The 26,274-nt window shown below is 46.5% G+C and overlaps 1 protein-coding gene across 7 annotated transcripts in view; it reads left to right on the top strand.

Annotated features, from left to right (window-relative positions):
• LOC114866883 (transcription factor 4-like) overlaps positions 1-26,274 on the top strand; it is a 118,479-nt gene that overhangs the window by 28,748 nt on the left and 63,457 nt on the right. For all 7 annotated transcript variants that reach the window (XM_029169114.3, XM_029169115.3, XM_029169113.3 and 4 more), the window contains 3 exons: positions 1,658-1,713; positions 1,834-1,909; positions 23,221-23,279. In XM_029169114.3, the coding sequence (XP_029024947.1) occupies positions 1,658-1,713; positions 1,834-1,909; positions 23,221-23,279 (191 nt within the window). The remainder of the gene's footprint in view (positions 1-1,657; positions 1,714-1,833; positions 1,910-23,220; positions 23,280-26,274) is intronic.

The raw sequence follows: 26,274 nt of genomic DNA, 5'->3' as shown, positions 1-26,274 counted from the left end.
CACACACACACACACACACACACACACACACACACACACACACACACACACACACACACACATAACTGTATTAATAGGAGTCTGTTTTCTGTCAGGCCGGTCCTAATAGGATCAGTGTGAGAGACATGGAGCTGTCTGTCAGTCTAAGTTCATTAACTAATGATAGATAACCTGCACTCAGCGTGTGTGTGTGTGTGTGTGTGTGTGTGTGTGTGTGTGTGTGTGTGTGTGTGTGTGTGTGTGTGTGTGTGTGTGTGTGTGTGTGTGTGTGTGTGTGTGTGTGTGTGTGTCCATGACGACAGACAGGCCGGGAGGAGAAGGAGGCTTGTGTGTGTTCACCAGTTTGTGTTCCTGCTTGTGTGTAAACTCTCTCTGCTGTAATTTATAGCTCTCAATCGGAGCCTTATCAGGTGCAGGACACATGGACGCCTCCTTTTCTCCTCCTCTCCTCCTCCTCCAAGTCTTTCAGCTCCTGTTTTTCTACCTACTTTGCTCTCCCCTTTTGGACCGATCCGTCCCCTCCTCATAGGTTCTGGCGCCGAAGGAAGGTTTCCTTTAATTATGGTACTCGTCGTCTTCCTCCTCAGCTTCATCCTCTCCGTCTGGAAACCGACCAGCTCTTATTAAACTCACCTTTTTACTTTTAATTTGCCTCTTTTTCCTTTTTCTTACTGTAATACTACAGTAGCTCCAACTGGATCCCTGATTACTAAATTTAATAAAATCCTACTTTTACATTTTACTAAGTAGTCGAATCCTTTGCCAGAATGAGCCATTGAGAACAGATCAGGTGTCTCTTCCTGTAACAAATGTTAAATGACTGAAGCCTTTTCATGTTTATTTCCATTTGTGTGTTTGCTTAGTTCTGCATTCAACAGGCGTCAGTTAATAAAACATCTTCCTTCCATCTAATATCCGTCTCCAGCCACACAACGACTCGCCAGCTTAGAATCATCCAAAGCCGATACACCATCAAGTGCTTTTGTGTAATCTTAAGTCAATTTGCCGAATTTCAATTCAATTCAATTCAGTTCAGTTCAATAAGCGATTCTCCTCCTGTTCTACACCATTGTGTTCTCTTCTATAAATGTGTAGCCCAAAGGTACTTTTTTCTGCAATAGCGACTTTTGGTTTGACTCCAAAAGGCAAGTGGGCGAACCTGTTTATTTCTATTCTCCACACACACACACACACACAGACACAGACACACACACACACACACACACACACACACACACACACACACACACACACACACACACACACACACACACACACACACACACACACACTTGGATAAGCTGACAGTCTAAATGTAAGCTGCTCACTATACACACACTGACACAATAAGAGTCTATTGAAGTGAGATTTGTGCATTACAATGCAGTGTGTGTGTGTGTGTGTGTGTGTGTGTGTGTGTAGACACACACTTTCCTCCTCCTCTCTCTGTTATTGACGGTGTCTCTCGACCTCTGATTGTGGCTCAGGTTTCTCAGGTTTAGTCAATGAAACGAGTCGTGACCTTTAACCAGACCTTGTGTTGTGACAGTGGGGATCTCATTGGATCCTTTAAACCAGGAGGAGCTGAGAACCACTTGATTCTAAAGGCCCAGTAAAGGCTGTACCACCTCTAATGACCGCTTGTTCTCTCATGCAGATATGGAAGAGAGGCCCAGCGCCGGGTCCTGGCCCAGCGGAAGCCGACCCTCTAAGGTCAGAACAATGTGAATGCTGATGCTGCTGTTACTGTTAGTGACAGTAGCATGTACATGTACAGTACTTCCTGCCCAGCTACACGCTGCAGTCGTAGAATCACCTTGTGTGTCTCTACAGAGCTATGCCGACGGTTCTCAGTACATGGCATCACATGACAGCCTCTCGCCTCCCTACGCCAACTCCAGGCTAGCAGGTACAGTGTCATTCTACTGTGTGTGTGTGTGTGTGTGTGTGTGTGTGTGTGTGTGTGTGTGTGTGTGTGTGTGTGTGTGTGTGTGTGTGTGTGTGTGTGTGTGTGTCTCCGCCTCCCTCATTCTCTCCTCTGTGGGGAAACCGCCAGGCAGCGTGTGCTCATTTACCCATGATGCTCTCTGCCTCTGGCTCTCTCCAATGTGGCGCCAGTTGTGAGCAAATGGCCACTGACACAAATAATCTGCCTCTTTCTTCCTCCCAAACACACGCATGAACCCTGGAACAGACATATAATCACTCAACATCTGCACACATTCATACACACGCTGCAGCTTAATTACCTTTAACGCCAGGTCTCAGCTACGGGTTCTCCTGTATTTCCAGCCCGCGTGGGGCTGGATGTCAGACCTCAGTCTGGACCCGCGGCTCTGATCCGCTGCTGGGGCCACGTTACATGTGATGAGACGCTGACAGAGGGGAAATATGTTCTGCACATACACAGAGAGGACGGCGCGTAATGCAGAAGCGCGGAGTTGTGGGTTCCGTGGTGGAATGATCCATTGTGTGTGCGATGTGTTGTGACAGTGTTGTGATTATGGTATGTATCTGCACAGGCAGGAAGGCAAGCGGCAAAAATGGAAATATTGTATTGTTCATCTGGCACCAGGAGCTGCAATTTACTTTGATAATGATAACACTAAGAGACAGAGACAGGCAGGGATATGGAGCACACAAACACACACACACACACACACACACACACACACACACACACACACACACACACACACACACACACACACACACACACACACACACCCCATCTCTGACTGTTGTGACCTCATTAAATCAGGCCGTCGTCTGTCTGTGTGCTTCCTCTTCGTCTGTCTCGCATCCAGGTGGAGCGTGTGATGCTATGAAGTTTTCAAGCGGCTGAAGTCTTTACTTTCCTTTGTCACAGGATTACTGTGATGAATCACTCTGGACCCCCAGTGATCCTCACATGTGCTTCGCTCTCTCCCGTGCAGGTGCAGAGCTCGCGCGTGCAGCCGCTGCGCTCCGTGCTGCGCCGCTCGGTGTTTGCTTTAACCGTCAGACGTGTTTCATCCCGTGAGAAACGCTGTTGAGCCTCGAGCAGCGAGGGGCCTTTTACTGTGGAACGCGTCCGTTGCTTGGTATCGTTCTCGGTGTCGGAAGCTTGAAACGAAGCCACACACGCGAACGAACCCGAGCTCCGTGTTCCGTTCCCCACTCCAGCCTTGTCTGTCTTCCTTAACCCCCTCACCATCAGATTAGAGAGATGTTATGCTCTAGATAATCAGCGAAGGGATTAGTGTCATCTCGGCAACCTCACTAGATTAATCTGCTGCCACACACACACACACACCACACACACACACACACACACACACACACACACACACACACACACACACACACACACACACACACACACACACACACACACTCACTCACTCACACACACACAGTCTGTGGGTTTGTGGTGTGCTACTGCAGGTTACTGTGTCAGTGTTGGCTTCGTGTTCGCTGGCTGTGGTTCTCAGTCGTCAGCGTGTCTGTTCGTTATGTGTGTGTTTACATCATTTTGCCTTTGACCTTTGTTTGATATTTGCTTTTAAGTGCGTGCGATTTTCGAGCCTGTGTCATTTATTGCTGAATATTTCAGCACGTCTGTGTGTGTGTGTGTGTGCGTGTGCGTGTGCGTGTATGTGTGTGTGTGTGTGTCTTCCTAGCGGTGGCGTATCTGGGTGAGTGTGTTGGTGCAGCGTGTCATTCTTGAGGTATTGTGCCGAGCAGGTGCGCCACCATGACGCACACCCCCCTCACCCCCACACCCCCCGACTCCAACTGTCACCTACATAGTAAATGGTTGGCGCCGCGGTTTCAGCCTGTAAGCAAATTCTCTTCTGTTATAAATAAACGGTCTTATTCGGATTGAGCGTGACTCGGATGCGCCGCGGCTTCGGGGAAATCTGGTGAAGGCAGGTGAAAGGGTGAAACGGTCAGTGACAGAGGCGTCTCTGGGTCCAGTCTCATCGAGCGTCGCGTCACTTTGTCCAAAAACGATTCCCACTTCGCGAGATCAAAGCTCCGCGTTCCCGGAGTGGAACCAGCGAGCGCCCCGTCCTGTTCCACCAGCGTGTCCTCGCTGTCCCATCACTGAGAATGGGACGTGTTGATTGCATGTCACAAACACGCTGCTCACTTTATTAGGTACAGCACGGCTGCTCTCATTCCATCCAACGCCGGCGCTCTGCTTTAAAACAAGCTTCGCCAATGCTTCGCCACGCGCCCCTTTTCCAGTCATTTTGATCCTTGGCTCCATCAGATGCATCCGTGTGCTGCTGGATTCGCGGGAGCCTCTCTACTATCGGACAGGAGCTGGTGCAGCCTGGTGCGAGGAGGTGTTGGAAGGCTTTAAAGCTGCTGCCTCCTCCTCTTGTTGTGTTTGTGGAAATGCAGTGAGTCAGCCGTCTGTCTCACCTCTGTGTGACCTTATTAATGAGTGTTGAGCCACGAGGCCGGACCCCCTCTGAGGAGGTCACATCTGGACACTTTATATAGAAATATAAATCTGCCTCTCTCTCTCTCTCTCTCTCTCTCTCTCTCTCTCTCTCTCTCTCTCTCTCTCTCTCTCTCTCCTTTGTCTCCTTTGACATTCCTGTGTTGACATGCACGCGCCACCGTCCCTTCTCTGGCTTCCTTTCTGCTCCTTCGCCAGCGTCGTGCTCGTCCTTCCCTCCGTTCCCGTGTCACCCCGTATTCCCCTCCACAGGCGTGAGGCCCCGCCGTCTCCCCCTCCACCCCAGGAGCCCCTCACCTCGGCCGTGTGCGGTGCCAAGGTCGTCCCCCCGTCTGTCCCTGCTGGCACCGGCTCTTTGTGCTGAGAATCTTTAAATGGATGCTCGTGATGGCTCTAATTCTAGTTTGCATATACATAAAAAGTATCATATATAATTATAGGTAAAGTCTAGAAATACCCACATCCCTATTATTAATGAAATTGATAACAATACAATGGTCATCAGGCATCATCACTGCAGCCACTGTCTGATTCTCAGACTATTTCAATGGTGCATGAAGTCACTGCTGAGTATTTAGTGTGGTATTGTTTTGAAGGGAGCCTGTAACCATGTAAATTGTCTGTGTAATTAGATCAGACATAGTAATAATAGCGATGGAAAGCGCTGCAAGGAGCCGTGCGTCAGGAAGCTCCTTGGGGTTTCCTGATCAGGGACAGACGAATGTCCTGCAAGTCTGTCAGTCTGACAGGGATGCGGTGGAGACGGGGAACCCGAGGAGCAGATTCCATAGTTTGTCTGTTTAAAAGGCAGCTGGTGTTGGTTGGATTCAAGCCCAACAACCAGGATCTCCGCACTCGCCCGGATTTACTGCCGGTCCATTCATTCCATTAACCACCAACCCAAAACCCAGAGTTTGGAGAATGTTTGTAGCTTCAACCACTGTGGTCTGACTTCACCTTCTGAGTATGAATGCTTATGCAGCAGATCTAGACTGAAGCCAGTGGTTCATAGAGTCATATACTGGTCCTTAGTGTGTGACTGACACATCTTCGGTTGTTGTCACACGTCCAGTGGCTGCCTGTCAGAGCGTCCCTCTGCCGTGGCATCAGGTCAGTACAGCTGCTCTGTGTGATCACCTTCCCTTTGCCCCGATGGAGCGGTCCTACTGACATAGATGATAGTGAACCGATGCAGCCACCGTTTCATCGGTGCATTTTTGAAAATGCAAATAATTGGGGCAAAAATTGAACTGCTGTTGAATTCACAGCATCACATGTCAGTCATTAGAAAATCCTCTAATCCTCTGTCATGTGTGCGTGAAAACCGCAAAGACACAACAACCACGTTTACATGCTGTGTGTGTGTGTGTGTGTGTGTGTGTGTGTGTGCGTGTGCGTGTGCGTGTGCGTGTCCAGCTGTCTGTCTGTCCATCTATCTGTCCTCAGCATCTTCTGTCATCCATCCAGATGAGGCCTCCAGAGACTGAGCTCGGGTCATTCACGTTACACTGTGTGTGTGTGTGTGTGTGTGTGTGTGTGTGTGTGTGTGTGTGTGTGTGTGTGTGTGTGTGTGTGTGTGTGTGTGTGGTGTGTGTGTGTGTGTGTGTGTGTGTGTGTGTGTGTGTGTGTGTGTGTGTATGTGTGTGTGTGTGACAGACTGTGAAATGGTGCGTAGTAGCACCTGGGCCCTTCAGTGTTGATTGATCGGCTTGGTCATGTGGAAGAGTCCCATCTGGCCAGCCACGCTACGTGTGTGTGTGTGTGTGTGTGTGTGTGTGTGTGTGTGTGTGTGTGTGTGTGTGTGTGTGTGTGTGTGTGTGTGTGTGTGTGTGTGTGTGTGTGTGTGTGTGTGTGGCACGGTGCCTGTTTGTGTGGAAGAGGTGAGGGAGAGCGATAGAGATGTGCAGCATGAAACAGTATGTTTATTGTGAGAGGCAGAGCTCTTCAGTTCTAACTGTGGCTCCAGAGGCCAAAGATAATCTGTGTTTTATCATCTGAGTGGGAGACAGAGGCTACATTCACGTAACCAATAGTTCAAGCCTTTTATCCATAAATACTGGTCATGCTACACAGTATTGTGATTTTATCGCTGCCACGTCCAGTTTTCACATGATGACGTGTTCACATGAATGGAGCTAAGGCTCAGTGTAAACTCCGGTGTGTTGAAGCTTCTGGTTTGTGAACTATGCTGCAATTGCACAACATGTCACCACTGCTTTGTGTAGACCAAAATTGCATTATTTCCAACCTGTACGACGACAGGCACCGGACTTCCTCCACCGGCGACCTTCATCCTCTGCCCTTCATCGGTTTCACCAGCATCAACGCGCATGTCACACCATCAATTCCGATGTGGCTGTGACATAGAAACAAATTAGTTCTGTATCAGATTCAGAATCATAAAAAGGTGTAAATCAGGAAGCGTTTTAGACTCAGAGCTCGGTTCTATTTAAGGAAACGGGCCTAAGTGAAACGAAAGGGACCCAAACGTCGGTCTGAGAACGAGACAAGACAAAGACGGAGAGAAACTAAGACAGCGACAGTGTCGCTTTTCTGAAACGAAGCCAACTTATAATTAATGCCTCTGACATCATGGTGCTCTAATTAAGCCTGGCATTCATTAAGCCAAGTTGAGGGGGGGGTCATTAGTGGCGTTTTTGGAGGGGGGTGGGTTCGTTAACTCTTTGCTGTTCCTCCCGTCACACAAAGCGAAGCGTGGAAGCAGCCGCTGAAGGTGGACCCTGACCACCAGGGGGTCAGGGTCCTTCAGGTGATGTAACAGCCTTCTGCACGTCCACAGCTTGTGGCAGCAGAAGGTGCGATCGGCCGCTTGCCTTCGCCAGACTCCAACTTTTCCGTATCGGCATTTGAACAAGTAGCACTCGGTGTTTTCTGACCTAAAACTCATTATTCAACCAGCGACGTGTCTCTGGCTGCAGGTTAATTATAAACTATGGAACACACACAGACCTAAAACCTTACTGTGATTCTGTCAGAATAACAATAAATAAAGAACTGCTTTTATATTAAGCTATAGGATCATTAGTTCGATTATTGCAGGGTTTTAGGATCAACATGCGACAGAAGAGCTGATCTGACGGAGTCTGAATCATGTACTAGGTGTGTTCAGGTTGGTGAGAAACAACGTCGGCAATTATAAAAGAAACTGATTCATTGATTTACATTCACATACATTAAACATGATACAAAGGTCACAGCAAAGTAACGTAATCATGTCAGACCAAACAAATCCGTGTGGAGGAAACTGTAATAGTCCTTAAATGAATTCATGAAACAATGAGACACGCTGTCTTTTTTGCATTTTCTCCCAAAGTTTGAGGTTTGACAGGTGCTCCTTCTTTTAATTACTCCATCTTATCGCGTCTTCTGGAAAAAGGAATTCATTTGCATTTTCTCTTTCTGGTTTACTTGAAATTTGGTTAAAATTTGGATGGAAAAACACTTAATTGGAAGAGAAACTAGTTAAATCCGGTCACGAGTCCAAAACGTTGGCCCTGGACTGAACCACGAGACACGTCCTCAGACACATTTACATCTTTGCCAATCAACGACAGCCTGCATCAAGCGTCGGGAAGCAGCAGCCCCGAAATGCTGGGAAGAGTCAGAAAAGCAAAGCAGAAACTAAATCGCGCACAAACGCTGTTACGTCAATGACAAACGGAGACGTGAAGGGTTAAAAAATGTCCCCTGACCATTAATGCTAACGCGAGAGGAAGTGAACGAGGTGTGAAGTTTGGATCCCTATCCATTTTTTTGATCGGAGGATTTTCTGATAGCTAATTAGGCATGGAAGGCCAGCCATCGACAGCTGCATTCATCATCATAAAACGTAATAATTAATGACATTCCAACAAAGAAAAATATGCAAATGAGCTCCCCTCATTAGCATTTTCATATTCAGCTCCCATAATGCTTTTGCTGACAAGGTTGTAATTAATGAAAATTCATGTCTCTTAGTCGAGGTCTAGATTGGATCGCATTCATTCGCAATCCCCCAAACGAGGAGTGTTGGGAGGGGGGACAACGGGGATCACTGCCAAGTTTTTAGGGAGACGAGCGGGAGGGGTGGGAGACCTGGGGGGGTGGGGGGAGAGTTAGAGAGACAGGAAAATGGAGATGGAGGAAGGCAGATGGCGAGAGATGAAAGGAAGACAGATAAACAGAGTGAGAGTGTTGGAGGAAGAGAAGCAGGAAGTTGCAGGTGCAGAGGATTTTCACTTTATGTTACTCCTGTACAGTGACACTAATGCAGCGTTACGTGGATTACACATTTGGACTCTGGCTCCAGTTCAGCCATCGAACAAGTCGAGCTCATGGTCTAACGGCCAATCAGAGCTGAGGAGGCGGGATCAAGAGGTGGCGGCTTCCTCCATGCCGTGTTTCTCTCCACATTCAGGCCTTGAATTGATTGTTTTTCTAACCCATATAATCACCAAGGAGCGACATTGATCTTCACATTTTTGAATCGTGGCTCCTGATGAGCGGAGGAAGCAGCATTACACAAATACTGTGTGTCACCGATTCACCAAACACAACAATTTAATCTTCAAATTCATAGATCTGTGTAGAAGAGAGATATTGTCTTTAGGAAAAGCCTCTGCACCTGTGAAAACAGTGTGTGTGTGTGTGTGTGTGTGTGTGTGTGTGTGTGTGTGTGTGTGTGTGTGTGTGTGTGTGTGTGTGTGTGTGTGTGTGTGTGTGTGTGTGTGTGTGTGTGTGTGTGTGATGACACTGACAGATAGCAGAGTCTGTGGTTTGGCACCTGAACACAGTTTAAATGTGATATTCTGCTCTTCGCTGCAGCAGCTTGTAATTGTCTTCAGCGTCTGTAATAACAATATTCAGCAACGCGGCAGCGTTTTAATCTGCAGCGCGGTTCTGCAGGTTCCATCACGTACGTGGTCGCCGTGTTGATCAGAACCTCCGAATCACGACTGTTGGGTCCGTGAGACTTTTGCTTTGCTTCAGGTCAAATTGTTTCTCACGTTTCAAACCAACTGGTTCTGACTGCTTTTTAATTGGACCCACTGACCGAATATTAAGGGTCATATATTGAATTTCTCCAGTCACATCAAAAGCCTATTAATAATATTTATTCTTGTATCATCATTATAAAAATACAAAGCACACCACATGATGTAATATTAACAGAATGCCGTTCATGTCGGAGACAGAACGGAGTCGTTGCGACACAGCAGGTGGATTATGTTCCAATATGCTACATTTATGTGGCGTTGGCTTTATTACTAGAAACAGACCTGAGGAGCGGCAGGTGTTCAAAGGACGCGACTGTCACGCCACACAATCCAGGGCCTGGCGCGCGTTAGCTCTAACGCTAGCTCCAACCGCGCTCCAGAGGAGAGGGAGCTTCCTGTCTGTTATTGTCCCCAGAACGGTTCAATCTGGTGAATGTGTGTGGAGTGAAGTGTGGAACAGAGATCATCAGCATTAATCCATAGGAGGAGCACAAGTGCAGATTAGATGCTTTAGTTCATGTTAAACTGGGATTATCTCAGTGAAGAGCTCCAGCCTCCAGATAATGTTTAAAGTTCACTAAACTCCTTTGTGACGACAGCAGCGAGCACCGATTCTCATGTTCCACTAAACACAGCTTCCTCTGCTTCCACTGTCGGGACGTCGAGGACGCTCTGACTCGAAGCGGGTTTTTTTGTTCTCTTCGACACATGCAAACACGAATATGTAGAAATTCATTCAAATGTTGGATACAAACATTTTAAAGCAGGAATCGATGGAAGAGCATGAAGCCACACAAAGCAGGAGGAGAGCGAAGCGGGAATACTGATGCGCTGTGTGTGTGTGTGTGTGTGTGTGTGTGTGTGTGTGTGTGTGTGTGTGTGTGTGTGTGTGTGTGTGTGTGTGTGTGTGTGTGTGTGTGTGTGTGTGTGTGTGTGTGTGTTGGCACCAGGTAGCGCTCGCCCCCTGGGCTTTGCCAGCGTGGCACTGCCCCCTCTGCAGCAGCATGGCACGCTCTCCGTCTTTGTTGTGGAACTGGCTGCAAAAGGAGGAAACTGAACGGAAGCGAGAGACGAATCGAACAGAAACGTTCAAAGATTTAAAGTCGCCGGTCTGAAAAGATGCGTCCTGTTTGTTTGGTTCTGGTCCTTTTTGGATGCGGGATTTTAAGTCCCTCTGTTTTGCATACGTTTCTCTTTGTTTGCTTACACTTACACTAGTTCTTTATTTCTTGCTCTGTCTCTGTTTCATCGTTTTCATATGATTTTTCTTTCTTTCTTTCTTTCTTTCTTTCTTTCTTTCTTTCTTTCTTTCTTTCTTTCTTTCTTTCTTTCTTTCTTTCTTTCTTTCTTTCTTTCTTTCTTTCTATTACCTATTCTTCCACTGCATTTCCTCTGAGCATCTGACTTTGACCTTTGGCTTCTAACCTTTGACACCAGTGTTGTTTAGAGAATCTATCCACATCTATCCAATATAAAACTGAGGGAGCATCTGTGGAGTGAAGACAACACAGCACTGCATCCACCATGACTGAAGGCTCCACCTGCAGGCAGGGTTCACGCTACCGCTACTACTACTACATGTACTACTACTACTACTATTACTTCTACTACTCCATGCACTACTTTAGGCATGTGTGTGTGAACGGGTCTTCTTTTGGTTTCATATTAAGGGATCAGATCAGATCTGTCTGAACAGACGTTTCCTGCTGCTTTTAGGTGAGATCCTCACATTTTCATTTATTTTTCCTATTTATTTTTTTATTTTTAAATTTTTTTAGTAACGAAAGGAGATTTGTTAGATGAAAAGTCAAACATGAACTCATTTATTCTGATTTTACACAAATTCAGCCTCAGAGTGTTTGACAACAGTTACATATGACGACGATGCACCCAGTTAATACTGAGGCTTAAATTCTGATGACAACATCCAGTTAAACGCCACACGTGACCACGTTCACAGCAGATTATTCTACCTGCTGATGTAACTTTGGTCGAATGGAAGCTCAGGACCTGAGTCACTGTGAAAACACGGCTCCGTTCTGCTCTGTGGGGCTCGACTGGACACAGGACGTCTGCATTTACAAGCAGACTGACTCAGGTTTTATGAATTATTTCTTAAACACAGCAATCGGTCTTAAAAAAGTGATCCTCCTTTCTTCTCCTTCTTCGAGCCCCCCTCGTTGCCTTTCACTCAGACTCTCTCCCTCTCTCCGTACCATATGGTGTACCATGGTACATTTAGCTTGTCAGTGATAATGGATGGCCATGGAAGCCCAGTTTTGCTTTAAGCGCTAGCTTGCTGCTTGCTGTCTCCGTGTGTGTGTGTGTGTGTGTGTGTGTGTGTGTGTGTGTGTGTGTGTGTGTGTGGTGGATGATGGCTGCTGATGCTTTGGGCTGTGGGATGAGGGATCATGATGCAAAATCAGGCCTCGCACGCGTTCAGCACATACGCTCTGTTCCACATACGCACGCTGAGCCGAGGCCACGACCGGCAGCTGATCTGTATAGAAGCTGTAATGTGAATTAGATTTTATGTTTTACACAGTCATTATGCTGTAATAACAGGTTTATTATAACATATATGATTTGATGATGTCACCGCTGTTTAGGTTCAGGTTGACCAGAATGTGGAGATTGTCTTTGTCCCAGCGAAGTCGACCTTAAACTATTTTACAATTAAAATAGCCTGGACTTCCATCAGGAAGCGGTGGAGACCAAAACCAGAAGCAAAAGCTGAAAAGTAAATAGTGAACATAGATCCATCCGTTGAACACACGCTGAAGGTTTATTGTGACAGTTTATAAACATATTTTGTAGAAACATCATGTGTTCATCCCAGAGGTGACCAACAAATGGCAAAAATTGTTTTATTCATATCAGAATCAGAATTATCGGTTTGATATCAGCTCCGTATGCTTCATCTGTGAAGGCAGGAAAGCCCGATGTATTGTTGAAAATTACATACAAAAAAAACTGACAAACCTTTAAATACTACGATGAATAAGATGAATCCTAAATGCATTGCTCGTGACATAAACTGGGCTCGGGCGCGTCCTCTTCCCTGCAGCCAATCAGAAAGCAGATCTAATATCTCTCTCCCTTTCACTTGGTACAAAACCCTCAGTTATGGTTTCCATCATCATCATAATCATTATTAGGAACAAAAAGCGACGAGAGGAGCGAAGTTTGGAGGAAAACAAGAGCCGAGTGCAGGAACAGGATGCCTCGTCTTCCTCCACTCGTCCTCATCCTTCCTGCATCCCTTGAGAAGTCAAGTGAAGCAAAGACACGAGACAAGAGGCAGTGATTGTGTGTTAATGTGGAGACCTGCTGTAATGGAACCTCCACGTACGTAACCTGGGTCAGTGTTAACGTAGAGCACAGTGATGTATGACAGAGGTTCTCCCCTGACCTGCTTCCTCGTCTCCTCCCTTGCTTCCTTCTCTCCTCTCCTCTCCCCCTGCAGCTGTGTTCTGCTCTCTCCAGCTGTTGCCAACCAATCACCTGCTCCCACTTACACACACACACACACACACACACACACACACACACACACACACACACACACACACACACACACACACACACACGCTCACTTTATGTATAGTATAATTATAGGATATGAGATTCTGGCTGGGGAGACATTTGAAGCCATGAATAAATGGAAAAGAGAAGATATAGATAGAAAACTCCAAATAGATTTTTATTGTATTGTAAGAATCTGTCAAATAAAACAAATAATGATTTTTGGTGACTGACCTGGAGCCAGCGTTGATCGTCATCGTGCTCATTTTACCTTAACACTTGAGAGAATTCGATGAGCGCGTCTCAGAACTGGAGCCGTCCTTCAGCTTGGCATCATGTTAGCTGGATTAACATGTCTTCGTGAAAGTGTTAAAACATGGAGGACAAGTTAAAAAACCATTCCGAGAGCTCGTGCGGTGTCGCTCATTAGTCATCCCACACACACCGACCTTAGTGATGGAGCCGCAGCAGAAGGCTAAAGCAGGAGCCCGAATAAGGAGCGAGACGGAGGAAAGATCCAAATACTCGGAAAGTGGAGCAGCCGCAAACTTTCCCTGCGCATCACTGCCCCCGTGTCCCAACCGTTGGTTTCCATGGCAGCAGACGAGCGTAAAATGGTAGCTCTCCCTTTTCTCCGGCTTCCAGGGCCGCGCCACGTGAACGCAGCGAGCGGCTCCTGTTGGCACGCGGTGAAGAGGACGCGGGCAGACAAAGAGCGCCGAAGCCGAGGTCAAAGGTCAAAGGCCCGTTCGCCCCAGAAGGACACAAATCATCATTAGCCCGTACAGAGGAGGAGGAATATGAATGTGTTCCGTCCTTTTCCCTTTTTGAGTTTGACTCTTGTGGAGTTGCATTCAGAGACAACAGGTGACAGTAATCTCAGCGTTCGTGCGTCCCCTCCTCCGCCTTTCTCCCGCTGTCCGTCTGCCTCCCCCCCTCCTCCCCCCTAGCCGTGTGATGTCAGGTGGGGCCTGCCCCGCTGCGACGGAGCGCCGCTGATCGCCGGCTCCTGAGCGCTGTGTGGGAGCAGATATGTCATTATTCTGCAGCCAGGTGCCTGCGCCCGAATCACGCAGCACATCAGCGGCGCGAGGCGGCTCCCGGGTCCGCGGCTGCAGCAGCCTGTCACCACCCCCCCCCTCCCCCCATAGTCCAGGTGTTCAGACGCTCTCACATTTGTCTAAATACAGGTATTAACTGGGATGGAGGGTGGGATGAGTCTGTCACCGGCTGAAAATGGCGGAAGAATGAGAATCCGAACGCATAAAATAAAAGAACACAACGGGTTTGGGATCATTTATGAGTAAAGGGCGTTCGAGGAAGGTGAGGGAGCGGCCACGCAGCCATGTGTTGGGCTGAACCCCAGGGTCTCCTCCAGAGTGACAGCACTTGACCCGTCATCCATCTCTCCGGGCTGCCCTACTTTCCTGTGCGGAGCCAGCAAGCAGCCTGGACTCGGCCAGCGACGGCTCTCACAGCGAGTTTGTAAAAAGACGCTGGTCGGTCGGTTTCGTCCCGCTTCAATCCAGGATAAGGAACGCAATTATTGAAATAGCAGCTGAAAATAGCAGCATTACACGAGTTTAATTCCCAGAATTTATAGCATGATTATATGAAGCAGGAGCATTTTTTTTTTATTCTATTTACCCTCCCGTCAACATTTATAATAGATCATATTATTCCAGGCGGTCGGTGCCTAAAAAAAAACTTCAGGAAACACGAACTGCTATTTTTACTGGTGAGGGAGCGTCGTGCTGCTGGTGGTGCTGGTGGTGGTGGTGGTGGTGGTGGTGTTAACCGGCCTGTTTCTGCTTGACACATGAAAACCCTGCGAGCCTCGACGTCGCGTCTTTATTTAGTCCGACTGTGTTGCCGAACAACACTCGGCGCTCGGCGCTCGTTGCGCTTCGCTTTAATACTTCCATATTGTGCTGCTAATTCAGAATTTCACACCTTTCCTCTCGTCGCTACCTCGCTCTTTGTCTTCCCGCGTCGCTCGCCTTCCGCCTCAACCCCGAAGACAAGGAAACGTGTTAAATCCACCTCTAAGAACCCTTTTAATTCAACATTAGCAGTCGTCATCTGTCTGCGGAACAATACCCAAACACAATTTACAGCGATGACGGGAGCATCCTGCCTTTGTTTACTCTGCTGCTAAATATTGTTCCAGCCATAATGGACTCCAAACACAGAATCAGGCTTTTAGTTTGAGGTAATCCTGAATGTTTTACAACAGATTTTTTTTATTGTCTGGGGAGCATAATTGGAGTATGTTGTTTTCTTCATTTGTTTTAGGTTTTAGGAGGAACATGGGCTCAGTGCCTCATGGATGTAACTCCAGATGCTATTGTGTCCGAGGTATTTGTGGAAGTGCTGCCCGAAATCCTCAAGACAAAGGCAGCAGATACGGTGGGAAAAAATATAAACCCTGGAAAGACACAGAGTCCCCCAAAATTCTCCTTCGGCAACAAAAGGACGGGGGCGAAGCGCGCCGTCGCCCTCAGCCTCCCGCCGCGTTTTCAGGTGCCATGTTTCCTACGGACCCTTCCCCATCAGATCACAGCGGAGTCAAGGCGGATTGATAAATTCACGGATGCGCCCGAACGCTGCCAAATCGAGTCAGACCCCGACCAAAGTGAACGGCGTGCCACGAAGCAAGAAAAGAGACGGAGAAAGGAGAAGAAGGGATGGAGGGGGAGAGAGGGGGGAGATTTGGGGCTCTAATGCCAGCCTTATGCGTCTTTTAGTCGTTTCCGCCGTCGGGGCTTGGCACCGACGCGCTGCTGTCAGCCAGCCAACAAAAATCTGCAGTGCCTGCCGCATTTCAGCAGCCCTGTTTTGTCTAAGACCAATACACACACACACACGCGGGGAAAAGCGGCACACATGGGCGCGCTGCGAAGCCACGACAGGAAATATGGGAAATACAAATCAAGCAGAATTCCCCCCAAAATCACGGGGAGCTTCTTTTTGTTGTCCGTCACCCGTCCTGAAGGCGGCGCAGGTTTAGAATGTTCGTCCTCGGGTTGATGGTGTCGCCCTCAATGCAGCCTCATTGTTTGTGTTGTGGAGGAGGGGAGTGTGTGTGTGTGTTTATGTGTGCGTGCGTGCGTGCGTGCGTGCGTGCGTGCGTGCGTGCGTGCGTGCGTGCGTGTGTGTGTGTGTGTGTTTATGCGTGCGTGTGTGTGTGTGTGTGTGTGTGTGTGTGTGTGCATGCGTGCACGCCTGTGTGCGTGCGTGTGTGTGTGCGTGCACGTGTGTGCTTGCGTGTGTGTGTGTTGCTGCAGAATGACGGCTGTCTGGTGATGAGCGGCGCTTCGGTGCCACGCGTGAACCGGGGCCCGAGCCGCTGCGCCGTCGCCTCCACCGGGCCCCGTCTCCCGGTGATTCTCCCCTTCCATCCACTAACAATGGCCCCAGAATCCAGCCGGGTGCTGATTTGTGGCGCCTCACATCCTGGAGACGCGCACACGCCAAGGCACCTGCAGACACTTTAGTGATGGCACAAGGTGATGGAGCATTAGCGATGAAAGCGGCTGCTAGTGACGCGGCTCCGCTTCCTGGCTCATTACGCTCTCAGCTCCTGAGTTTTGTCACTTCTCCATTAGAAAACAAAGCCCGTTTTGATATTTCATTGTTGGTGAACTGGTGCTCGCCGCGCTCCGTAACCTGCTGGAAGACTTTAAAACCTGGACGTTCTTGGGAGAGGAGACAGTGTTTCTTGTGGCAGATGTTGTTTTCGGGATTTTGGCAGAAGAAACAAACTTTTTTTTGTTCGTCTTTGTAGAGTTTGTGTCGAAATTGAGATTCTTGCTGCAACAAATGTTTCATGGCTGGAAGAGTGTATTTGCTCCTTCATATGTCAGTGTGGGCTGGACACAGTGTGTGTATTGTGCACAAAAATCAGCAGCGACAACTGTCCACAACACATAACTTTGTTTTAATAGCTGAAAACCTGTTTGTCGGGTTGATACCGGGAACGATTCATTAATAGATTAACACTTCTTCACTTTGGTCACTTCAAACCCATCTGCACCCAAAAAACTCATTTTTAATCAACTTTCAATTTCTATCACGTTTTTACTGGCTTAGAAACAGCAAACACACAACACGCATTTGTCTCCCTGAGGTTCACGCTAAATACAATAAATCATTTCATTCTGATTTCACTGAGAAAACAAGTATAAAAACTCAGGTAAACACTCATTTATGTGTATTCCACTCCATCGGATATATTAATTTAAACATTCATTCGAATTTATAGTAAATCCTGAGAGAATAAAATCCAGAGCTGAGGTTGTGACAGCAGGTCTAGAACTGCCTCCAGTACACAATCAAACTTCAGAGCCTGTTAAAGTAAGAATCAGCGCCGCGGTCCAATCAGCGGGCGGATCCGCTCGGCTATGGCTGAAGGTAGAAGCCGACAGATGTGAGCTGGATGCGGCGTCTCATGAGTCGTCCCCGTCGCTCGTATACGTTCATCTGTTGTTTGATGTATTCGCTCGCTCCGGTGCCAAGAAATCAATGCCTGCTGGGACCGAAGGAGGGGGCGCCGAGCGCGGCGCGTGTGCGTTCGAGGGTTTGTCTGTTGTTACTCATCCACCGTCGTCTGTTAATTTAACGTCGATGCCCAAAAAATAATGTCACGCATTACACGGGAGACAACAGCATGAATAAATATATAGATTATTTCAGATTCCATATTGGCGGGTGGCGTCGGCGCCTCGCGCTGTGTGTGTCGGTGGCGCTCAGACTTTGTGGGAACTTCTGGACCGGTGCCCAGCGGTGTCATGGAAACGCTTGAATCGCTCAGAGTGATTCATGTCTGCGCGGTGCAACCCTCCACCCGTCACACACACAGAATGCAGCGAGAGGGAGTTGAACCCTTCTTCCTTCCCCACCCTCGCCTCTTTCTTCCCTCTCATCATCTCGCCGTCCTCGTCAAATCGCACTATTAGTCACATAGTTTAATAAAATCCTCTCATTATGTGCGTGTCAGCGACGGTTGCGTCTTGTGAGTGTTTCCTTTCACGCGCGCCGTAGAAAGACTTGACACGTCTCTCAACCTCTGAATGAACGTGTCGATGTCGAGTCCTTCAACGTCTCCATCTTGTTTGTTTCCTTCTTATTCTTTTTTTTTTTTTTTTTTTTTTTTGGCGAGCTGAATTTGAGTGAAAAGCAGAACATGAAGTAAAAGAGCGTGGACATGATCGATGGAAACAAAGACGGAGCTGCTTGTTTTTACTAGATGGAAATTAAATAAAATACAATAACAAATTAAATATACAAAAGAAAAGTCAGGATATATTACACATATAATTGTTACCAATGACAATCAAAATAAATGAAATAAAAGACATAAACAAACAATAAATGTCTCACTAATATTAAATACATTTCCTATTATACTTAGTCAATTTAAAAAACACTACATGAGACAATTTTAAATGATGAAAATCTAAATAAAGCTTTTATGGACTCGTCCGTCGCTGCATCTTCTTCCTCGTCCTCGTCGTCTGTCTTTCTCTGACTGACTGATGACATCATCTGTGGCTCCGCTTGACTTTTCAGTCGCTGCTGCTTGTTGCTTCGCTCATGTCGTCGCTTGCTTTGTGGAACTTTGTTCAACACGGTCGTTAAACTAGAATGAACTGATGAATGAGACGCCAAACGTCTGTGGACGCCGTCGAGTGAATGGATCGGGCCAAATCCTCGCTCGATGGGTTGAATTGAACGTTAGAGCAGCTCAGTCATAAGTTCCCTGCTGCTCCTGGTTTTCCTGGTTTTCCTGTAAATATTCCATCAGAACCAGCAGAGAGGAGCGACGACGAATGAGACTGGGACGCGACAGAGAAAGAGAAGCCCATGAAACGTTCATTGTTGCTTTCTGGGGCCTTTGTTGGACACCATTTATCCTCGTGTGTGACTATTCAGTGTTATGTTGTGCAGTCATGTTTGTCCAGTTGTTTTGTCGTATATCGTTAAACCTTTGACTCGGCTCCGTAGCGTTTTAGCCTGTGAAGCCAGTTGAAGTCAATAAAAACACGATGGCTCCATTCTATTGAGAGGCCACAGGTTTCACGGTGGTTCCAATGCTTTTGTGTTGATTCATTGTATTTTCCCACCAAACCAACCAACAGAGACAATCAATCGGGCCTTATTGTTAAATAATAAATAGGAATCTTTGTTCTCATCCCGGGGACACGTTGGAGCTAATTGCAGGATGTAGCTTTAGCAATGAGCTAACAGAGCCAGTGGAGCTAAGGGCCTTCCAAGACGCGGTGTGACGCTGCTTTGGTGGCTGTCGGTCTTGTAATAGAGCTGATTTGTGTTTCCTCGCTGTCGCTCTCGTTGTGGATTAGCAGGGATTTGCTCCTCCTGGCTCACCGACTTCTCTATGGGCTTTGCGCAGCAGAGTGGGCCACCCGCCCCCCAGCCCCCCCCCCCCCCCCCCGTCACCTATTGTACCCGCACCCAGCGCACTCTAACGAGCGCTGGCTGGTCCCCTCGCAGCCGTGATCCTATTTGCGCTGGTCGTCTGGAGGAAACAAAAAGTCACAGTGGGATTCCTCAGAGACACGTCGAGGTCCAGGTTAAAAAAATTTAAAGAGTTTCTTTGAGACTTTGGTTTAATCCAGAGTTTGTTTCGAGGCTATTTTGAGACTTTTTGCCTAAATGTGACAGGAAGCAGCGATGAAGACCATTGTGTTCATGTGGTTACACGGAAATAAGCTATTAGCGCTGACATTTAATATTAAAAGTGACTAAAACTGAACTGGCTTCACCAAAAATTTGTAAACATTTCAATTATTGAAAGTGTCCAAATAATTATAATTAAATAAAAGGGGACAAAACAGGATGACTCAACTTCGCATGAGGGCTGATGGTCACGGAAGTTAGATGTTAGACTCTGGTCTCATTGACACTTTTGCTTACATTTCCTTTAGGAGCCTTGACTGGTCTTTTCTCCTCCACCTCTGTCTGCAGTGGCTGTGCTAATGCTTTTATTGTGTAGAGCAGGTTGACTGACAGGCAGACACAGTAGATGTGAGGACTGTTTCTACAACGATTTGAACCAACGTAGCCTGATTGAGTCACACTAGTGTCCTCTACTCTAAAATGTTTTGTCTTAATAAAGACCTAATAAAATAATTCACAATACCGTAAATTATTTTAATTTAAGAAAAAAAAACACTTAACATTAGTGTGTTTTAACTCAAATCAATAAAATAAAATTTAATTATTTACATAACATCGTATGGCATCAGTGTGTGTGTGTGTGTGTGTGTGTGTGTGTGTGTGTGTGTGTGTGTGTGTGTGTGTGTGTGTGTGTGTGTGTGTGTGTGTGTGTGTGTGTGTGTGTGTGTGTGTGTGTGTGTGTGTGTTCCCATCCTGCTTCGCTCTGTCGCTGCCTGTTTTTTTGTTTTTACTGCTACGTTCTCTCCAACAGCCAAATTAAAACCCAAAGCATTTCTGTTGGTGTGTGTAAAACATGAGCTGAGGCTGCAGAGACGAAGGTCAAAGGGTCACAGCAGTGAAAACCTGGGCTTGTACATCATAAGTTCAGAGCGTATGTTTGTGTCCTAGTACAGGACTCAGCTGTATTCACAGTTCTGCGTACAGTAAATCATCTGAATCGTCGTATGGTTTATATTTTTTTGGTTATTCTGAAAACTGCTGAGAGGAACTATGTGAACAGATAGAAATAGATAAGAAAGAGAAAGAGAAAGAAAGACCAATCGATACCACTGTTGGTTTGAATATGAATGGAGCTGCGTCTCTTTAGGGATGAAGAGGAGACAGTTCTCCTCCTCATCCTCCTCCTCCATCTAAGTCTTAAGACGAAGAGTCATGTTAGTCATCAGTGAATGTTAATGTGACAGTAAAGTTGTCTTTGTCCATTTCAAGTGTTAATACATAATAACCTGACATATGTTTTGTATATGTTTCAGCCAAACCTCAAACGGATTGACTTATTTTAGATTTGCCCATTATTTGGTTCCTGATTAGTTGTAGTACTGACAGAACAAGGTAGAAAACATTTTGCAGGACAGGTTTGGTTTTGTATGAAAAAGACACACGAAAAACAAATGCTTTTGTATTTACATTCTGCCCTGACAGTAAATATAATGTACATAATTATAATTATATAAAATTATAAAGTGCATAATAATAATAAATAATTGAATCTATTTGTATGCAGATATATATATACACATACATAATACAAATAAACTTTATTTGTAATTATATTTATTGAAACACTTCACAATACTGATATCACATTTAAATTATTTTTTGTTTTAAATCATAAATTATAATATGTTGGAGTTGATGCTGCTCAAGTAGCTTGTGTAGTGTGTGTGTGTGTGTGTGTGTGTGTGTGTGTGTGTGTGTGTGTGTGTGTGTGAGTGTGTGTGTGTGTGTGTGTGTGTGTGTGTTTTACTATTTAAAACTCTTGCTCCTGTAAATGTCTGTATTTTATATATATAGCTCATATTTATGTAAGTATGTGTGTGTACTAGTGTACTAGTGTCGTTCTAGTTCTTTGTGTGTGTGTGTGTGTGTGTGTGTGTGTGTGTGTGTGTGTGTGTGTGTGTGTGTGTGTGTGTGGGAGTCTTTGTATCCGTGCCAAACCAGTCCAGCTGGCATCAGTCGTAGCTGAAGCCAAGGCCGCTGTATCGGAGATACACGCACGCACACACACACACACACACACACACACACACACACACACACACACACACACACACTCGACCGCGTTCCCATTCTGTATGCCTGTAATTATCAACCTCTTCTGCATTGACTACAGCGCTGATCTATACACGCCTGATTCAAACCTTTCACCACATACACGCTTCATTTTCCTTCACACACGCTCAGCATAAAACCCTCCATTTCATCTCGTACGGCTGCAACCGACCGCAGAATGTAATTATACGCTAAACTGTGGTGTGATATTTAAACTGGCTGAAGATTTAAGGTTTTATCCCAAAAAGAGGGTCTGCCTGGTAAAAATAGGCCTCGGAGTGGTCCCACAGCCTGTTCACCAGCGAGGGAGGAAATGAGCTTTGTCGTCTCCTGCAGCCGCGGTAGCTGCCTGCTCTCTGCTACTGGTTGGGTATTAAATCCATAGTGGTTCATCTGCCCAGACTTCATCTTCCTGTTGCGTCCTGATCGGTCCTTGGCCTGCAAGGAAGGAGCTCTGATGTGTGCCTCAGTCAGACCAGAGCTGCTCCACACGGGCAGATGGGAGGTCAGGATGCTGTGTGGGATGTGATCCATGCCATGAAGGAGGCCACTCCCAACTCACATCCCACAATTTCATGACATTTATCCTGTAGATAAGAAGAAGAAGGAGAAGCTTTTGACAGTCAGGGCTTTGGTCGGTGGATATTATCCATGTATGCATTTTGGAGCAGAGTTGGGCCATCTGTGCACCGTCCTCATGCAGAATCCTCATGGAAAAAAGGATGTTTTCCGTACGGAGCTGAATGTGGAAAACCCATCAGCACAAACGCTGCGGGTGCACAGGAATTAATAAACGGACCAGCCCTGCAGCTGTGCTCCTGCAGACGAGGCACCACAAACAGTACCTGCAGTGAACGGTGCTGTGTGGATCCAAGGCAGGAGCCCAGAACCGGCCGGGTCAAAACATCCGAACCCAGGTCCGACTGCAGGTGGATACTGGTTGAAGGCTCAGTCCACTTCGAAATGGGTTCTAAGTCGTTACCGGGCCAGATGTTAATGATGCTTTAAGCCTTCATCATTTAGTGTGTGTCTGAAATGGATGCTCTTCAAATAATCCCACAATGAGCAGGTCCTTGAAGTCTCAATAGGTTTGATTCTCTGTGTGTGACTGTCATATGAGACCAAAGGGTCAGTAACTACCAGGACAGAGGCGCCTGCTGTGCACTGGATCAGGACTCTGATTGCGATTCTTCTAAGGAACGTGGAGAATGAAAGCAGTTTCTGTCCTCGGAGCTGGGTTCTGTAGCGTAAGACTTCTGGTTCTGGTGTTTATACTGTAGATCTGTGCATCGCAGGCGCAGCAGATGTCAGCAATCAGAAACCTGCCGTGAACACTCTGATCAGGAAAGCGGCTCGGCTCACGAAACGAGTTAGGGAAGATTCAAATGCACTTTAATGCACAGAGGGAACGTCTCCGTCACTCCAGCAGCTTCAAAGGCCGGCGTGTCATTTTACAGGATCTGCTGTTAACTGTTCTCCTTTCTCCTCCTGCAGGTAAATCAGAGAGGAGCTCGTACTCGTATGGAAGAGAGTCCAACCCACACTGCCATCAGGTCAGTCTCAGTGTGTGTGTGTGTGTGTGTGTGTGTGTGTGTGTGTGTGTGTGTGTGTGTGTGTGTGTGTGTGTGTGTGTGTGTGTGTGTGTTGCTTTTTTGAAAATATTCAAGTTTTAAGTGAGACAATTCAAAGTTTAGCAGTTCAAAATCAGTGGAACTGCGCTTTCTTTTGTATCTGTAGGATCAGCTTGAAGTAGTAAATGCTACTAGGGAATAAAAAATCTTTAGGGCGAGGACTGACTGTAGGTTGACCTCCATGGTCTTTCTCTCATCACAGAAACGAGAAGTGGTCCACAACTTAGAACCTTCTTCCCATATTTACCTTTCTGTTGCCGCCGCAGACACAGTTGACCAATAAGAGGAGAGAACGTTCTCACGTAGTTTAAGTAGCGTGTTTTGCTACGCTTGGATTTTGTGAACCAAGAAGACAAGAGAAATTGCTGCTACAGTAAGTTTACAAAATTGCCAACTGATTCAGACCAAAGCACCATAAACAAACAGAAGCATAAATAGTAGAATACAGTGAACGAAGCATTTACCAACGTGAACTACAAATGTTCCAGAGAGAGCTGCAGCGACAGGAAGTGACCTCACTGTGGGCGGAGCCAGAGGTTCTGCGCCTCAGCCTTCACCAGGCTGGTTCCGTGTGGGTCGGTGTAGCCCACAGAACCCAGACGTGACCATGTCAGAGCTCATAGAGCAGCTGCTCGGTCACTGCTTCTCCAGAAGCTTATAGCTTTTAAGAGGACCCTGGAATTTGGTCTGTCGTTTTCAGGCTGAAGAGTTGGGTTGTTCCAGAATAGGTGTAACAGCAACAGTTGTCTGAAAGATGCAGTAAAGTGTCACGTTGACCCGGTTCTGACTCGCTCCGACCCCTGCAGCACACGCTCTGCTCCTCCTCTTCCAACAGGTTTGTTGGTTTGATTTCCAGAACTGAACTTTGAGACTTTAAACTTCAGCTACTTCAGCATAAACTTTATTATTATTGCATTAATAAAGTTTTGACTATAGATTGTTGTTGCTCCTCCGCTGTTTGGCATAAATCCCTTCCTGATGCGGCCGTCGGTGCCCTGACTTTAGGGACAGCTGTCACAACGCTACCATCACGCAGGTAGCGGCTGAAGGTTCACATAATAAAAACTATAGAGCTTCTCGTGTGTCAATCATCCTCGTGACTAATATAAACAACAGCTGGTACATGTTTTTTAAAAGTCTTTTTTTCGTGTTTCCCAGAGAGATGCTTGCTTCATCACAGATTCCCAACTTCATAAAACAAATGATTATTATTTTAAACTTTAAGGATTAGCTGGGATGTGTGAGCTCGGTGGCGGCGCCAGGTGTTCTGAGGACTCCGGTAATGGCTGGCTTTAAAATCAACGCTGTAATCTTCCTGCTCTCTTCCCGTGGACCATATGCATTCAGCAGGAGATGCATGTCCATAATTAAGACGATATGCAGATGTTGGCGTTTGATTCCGTCGTGGAATAATAAACAGAGGCTGGATGTGCGCGCCGTAATTTGATGACCACCTTTTCGCTTCTTGAAATGATAAAATCACATACGTTCCGTTGCAGCGCGGGCTGTCGGATGCGTCGACGGAGTCTGATGCTGAGGATTTATTTTTCCTTTAGTCGTGAACATCTATTAATTACAGCTTATCAAAGACGTGCATTTCCTCCGTGATGAAGAAGTCGCAGTGAAAGATGTTACAGCTGAAGACGTGATGTGATGTGATTATGTTTTCTTGCCTGGTTTCAGATTGGATCAAAGCTGAGCAAGCACTGAGGGAACAACAGAGAATCATGTTATTTAGTTACTCAGCTCTGAAGTTTCCATAAAACACCTTAGTAGCAACAAAATGTGGCAAATGAGAGGAATTATACCCTAAGTAACAGCAGCGTGTGGCCTGATGCAGCAAAGGGAGATTGTTTTTTCTTAATCAAGTTTTTGAACCACAGAGCTTCTGCTCTTAGTTCACCAGAGCTCAATGATGTCGTTCTGACCAACTCATTGTAACGTCATCAGTTTTCAGTGTGTGTTTGACTATGACTTCACTCAGTAAGACTTTAAACCTGGAGGTTTAGTGATCAGACGTGACACTTCACGATAATCATGTATCTATATGGACTTGTGATGTGGGTCGTAGAGGAGTGTGTGGCCCACATACAGCACGGTTGCCTAGGCAACGTTTACTGTTGAATCTTGTGAATGAAGACGGCACAAATAGCAGAGAAGCAGAGAGAAGGTTAAAGAGGCAGAGACATGGAGCGAGGCCTTTGCCCCTTTAATGTACAGTAGAGCTTGAATGTTGGTCATTTTCACATCATCATCATCATCATCATCAGTGCTTTCATTTATTCAAGTCCTCCATACATTGCGTCATAATTCCCTGTTCATTCGCTATCGTACCCACTCATTCATTCATTCAGCAGGCCTTTCGATCAGTCATACTTGTTCTTTAGCGATTCATTTGTTCACTCACTGGTCTGTTACTGTAAATGAGTTGATCATTAATTCTGTTCCACCCTCATTCATTCACACATTCATTCGCTGGCTCATCTGTCCGTTTGTTTTGTTCATTTATCTCCCCTCTCTCAGATTACTCATTCATCCATTTGCTGTATTCATTTGTTCATCCGGTAGTGGGTTTGTTGAGTTGACTCCTCTGTGATCCACCCATCCAACCGTCCATTTATCAGCTACTTGCTGATCTTTTATTTATAACCACCTCTCATATCCAGCTGTGGCCTTTGTGCGAGGCTACAGCAAACTGTAGAGGACAAAAATATGAAATAAATCAAACATTACTGCCTCACTGGCCATTTTCCTACTGGGCTGCTGTCAAATTATCCTGCTACACTGTCTGAATGGCTCGTGATGGAAATTGTTTGGAAATGGCAGATAAATTTACATGCTGGGCTGAAGTCCAAACTCCTCTGGCTGCATCCCGGGCTGTTAGCGAAACAGAAAAAAACACTTAAACGGGAGAATG

Source organism: Betta splendens, chromosome 12 (genome assembly GCF_900634795.4).
Source record: "Betta splendens chromosome 12, fBetSpl5.4, whole genome shotgun sequence".
Taxonomy (NCBI): Eukaryota; Metazoa; Chordata; class Actinopteri; order Anabantiformes; family Osphronemidae; genus Betta; species Betta splendens.
The sequence above is the reverse complement of the archived record's forward strand: the minus strand, read 5'-3'. Positions and strand labels throughout refer to the sequence as shown.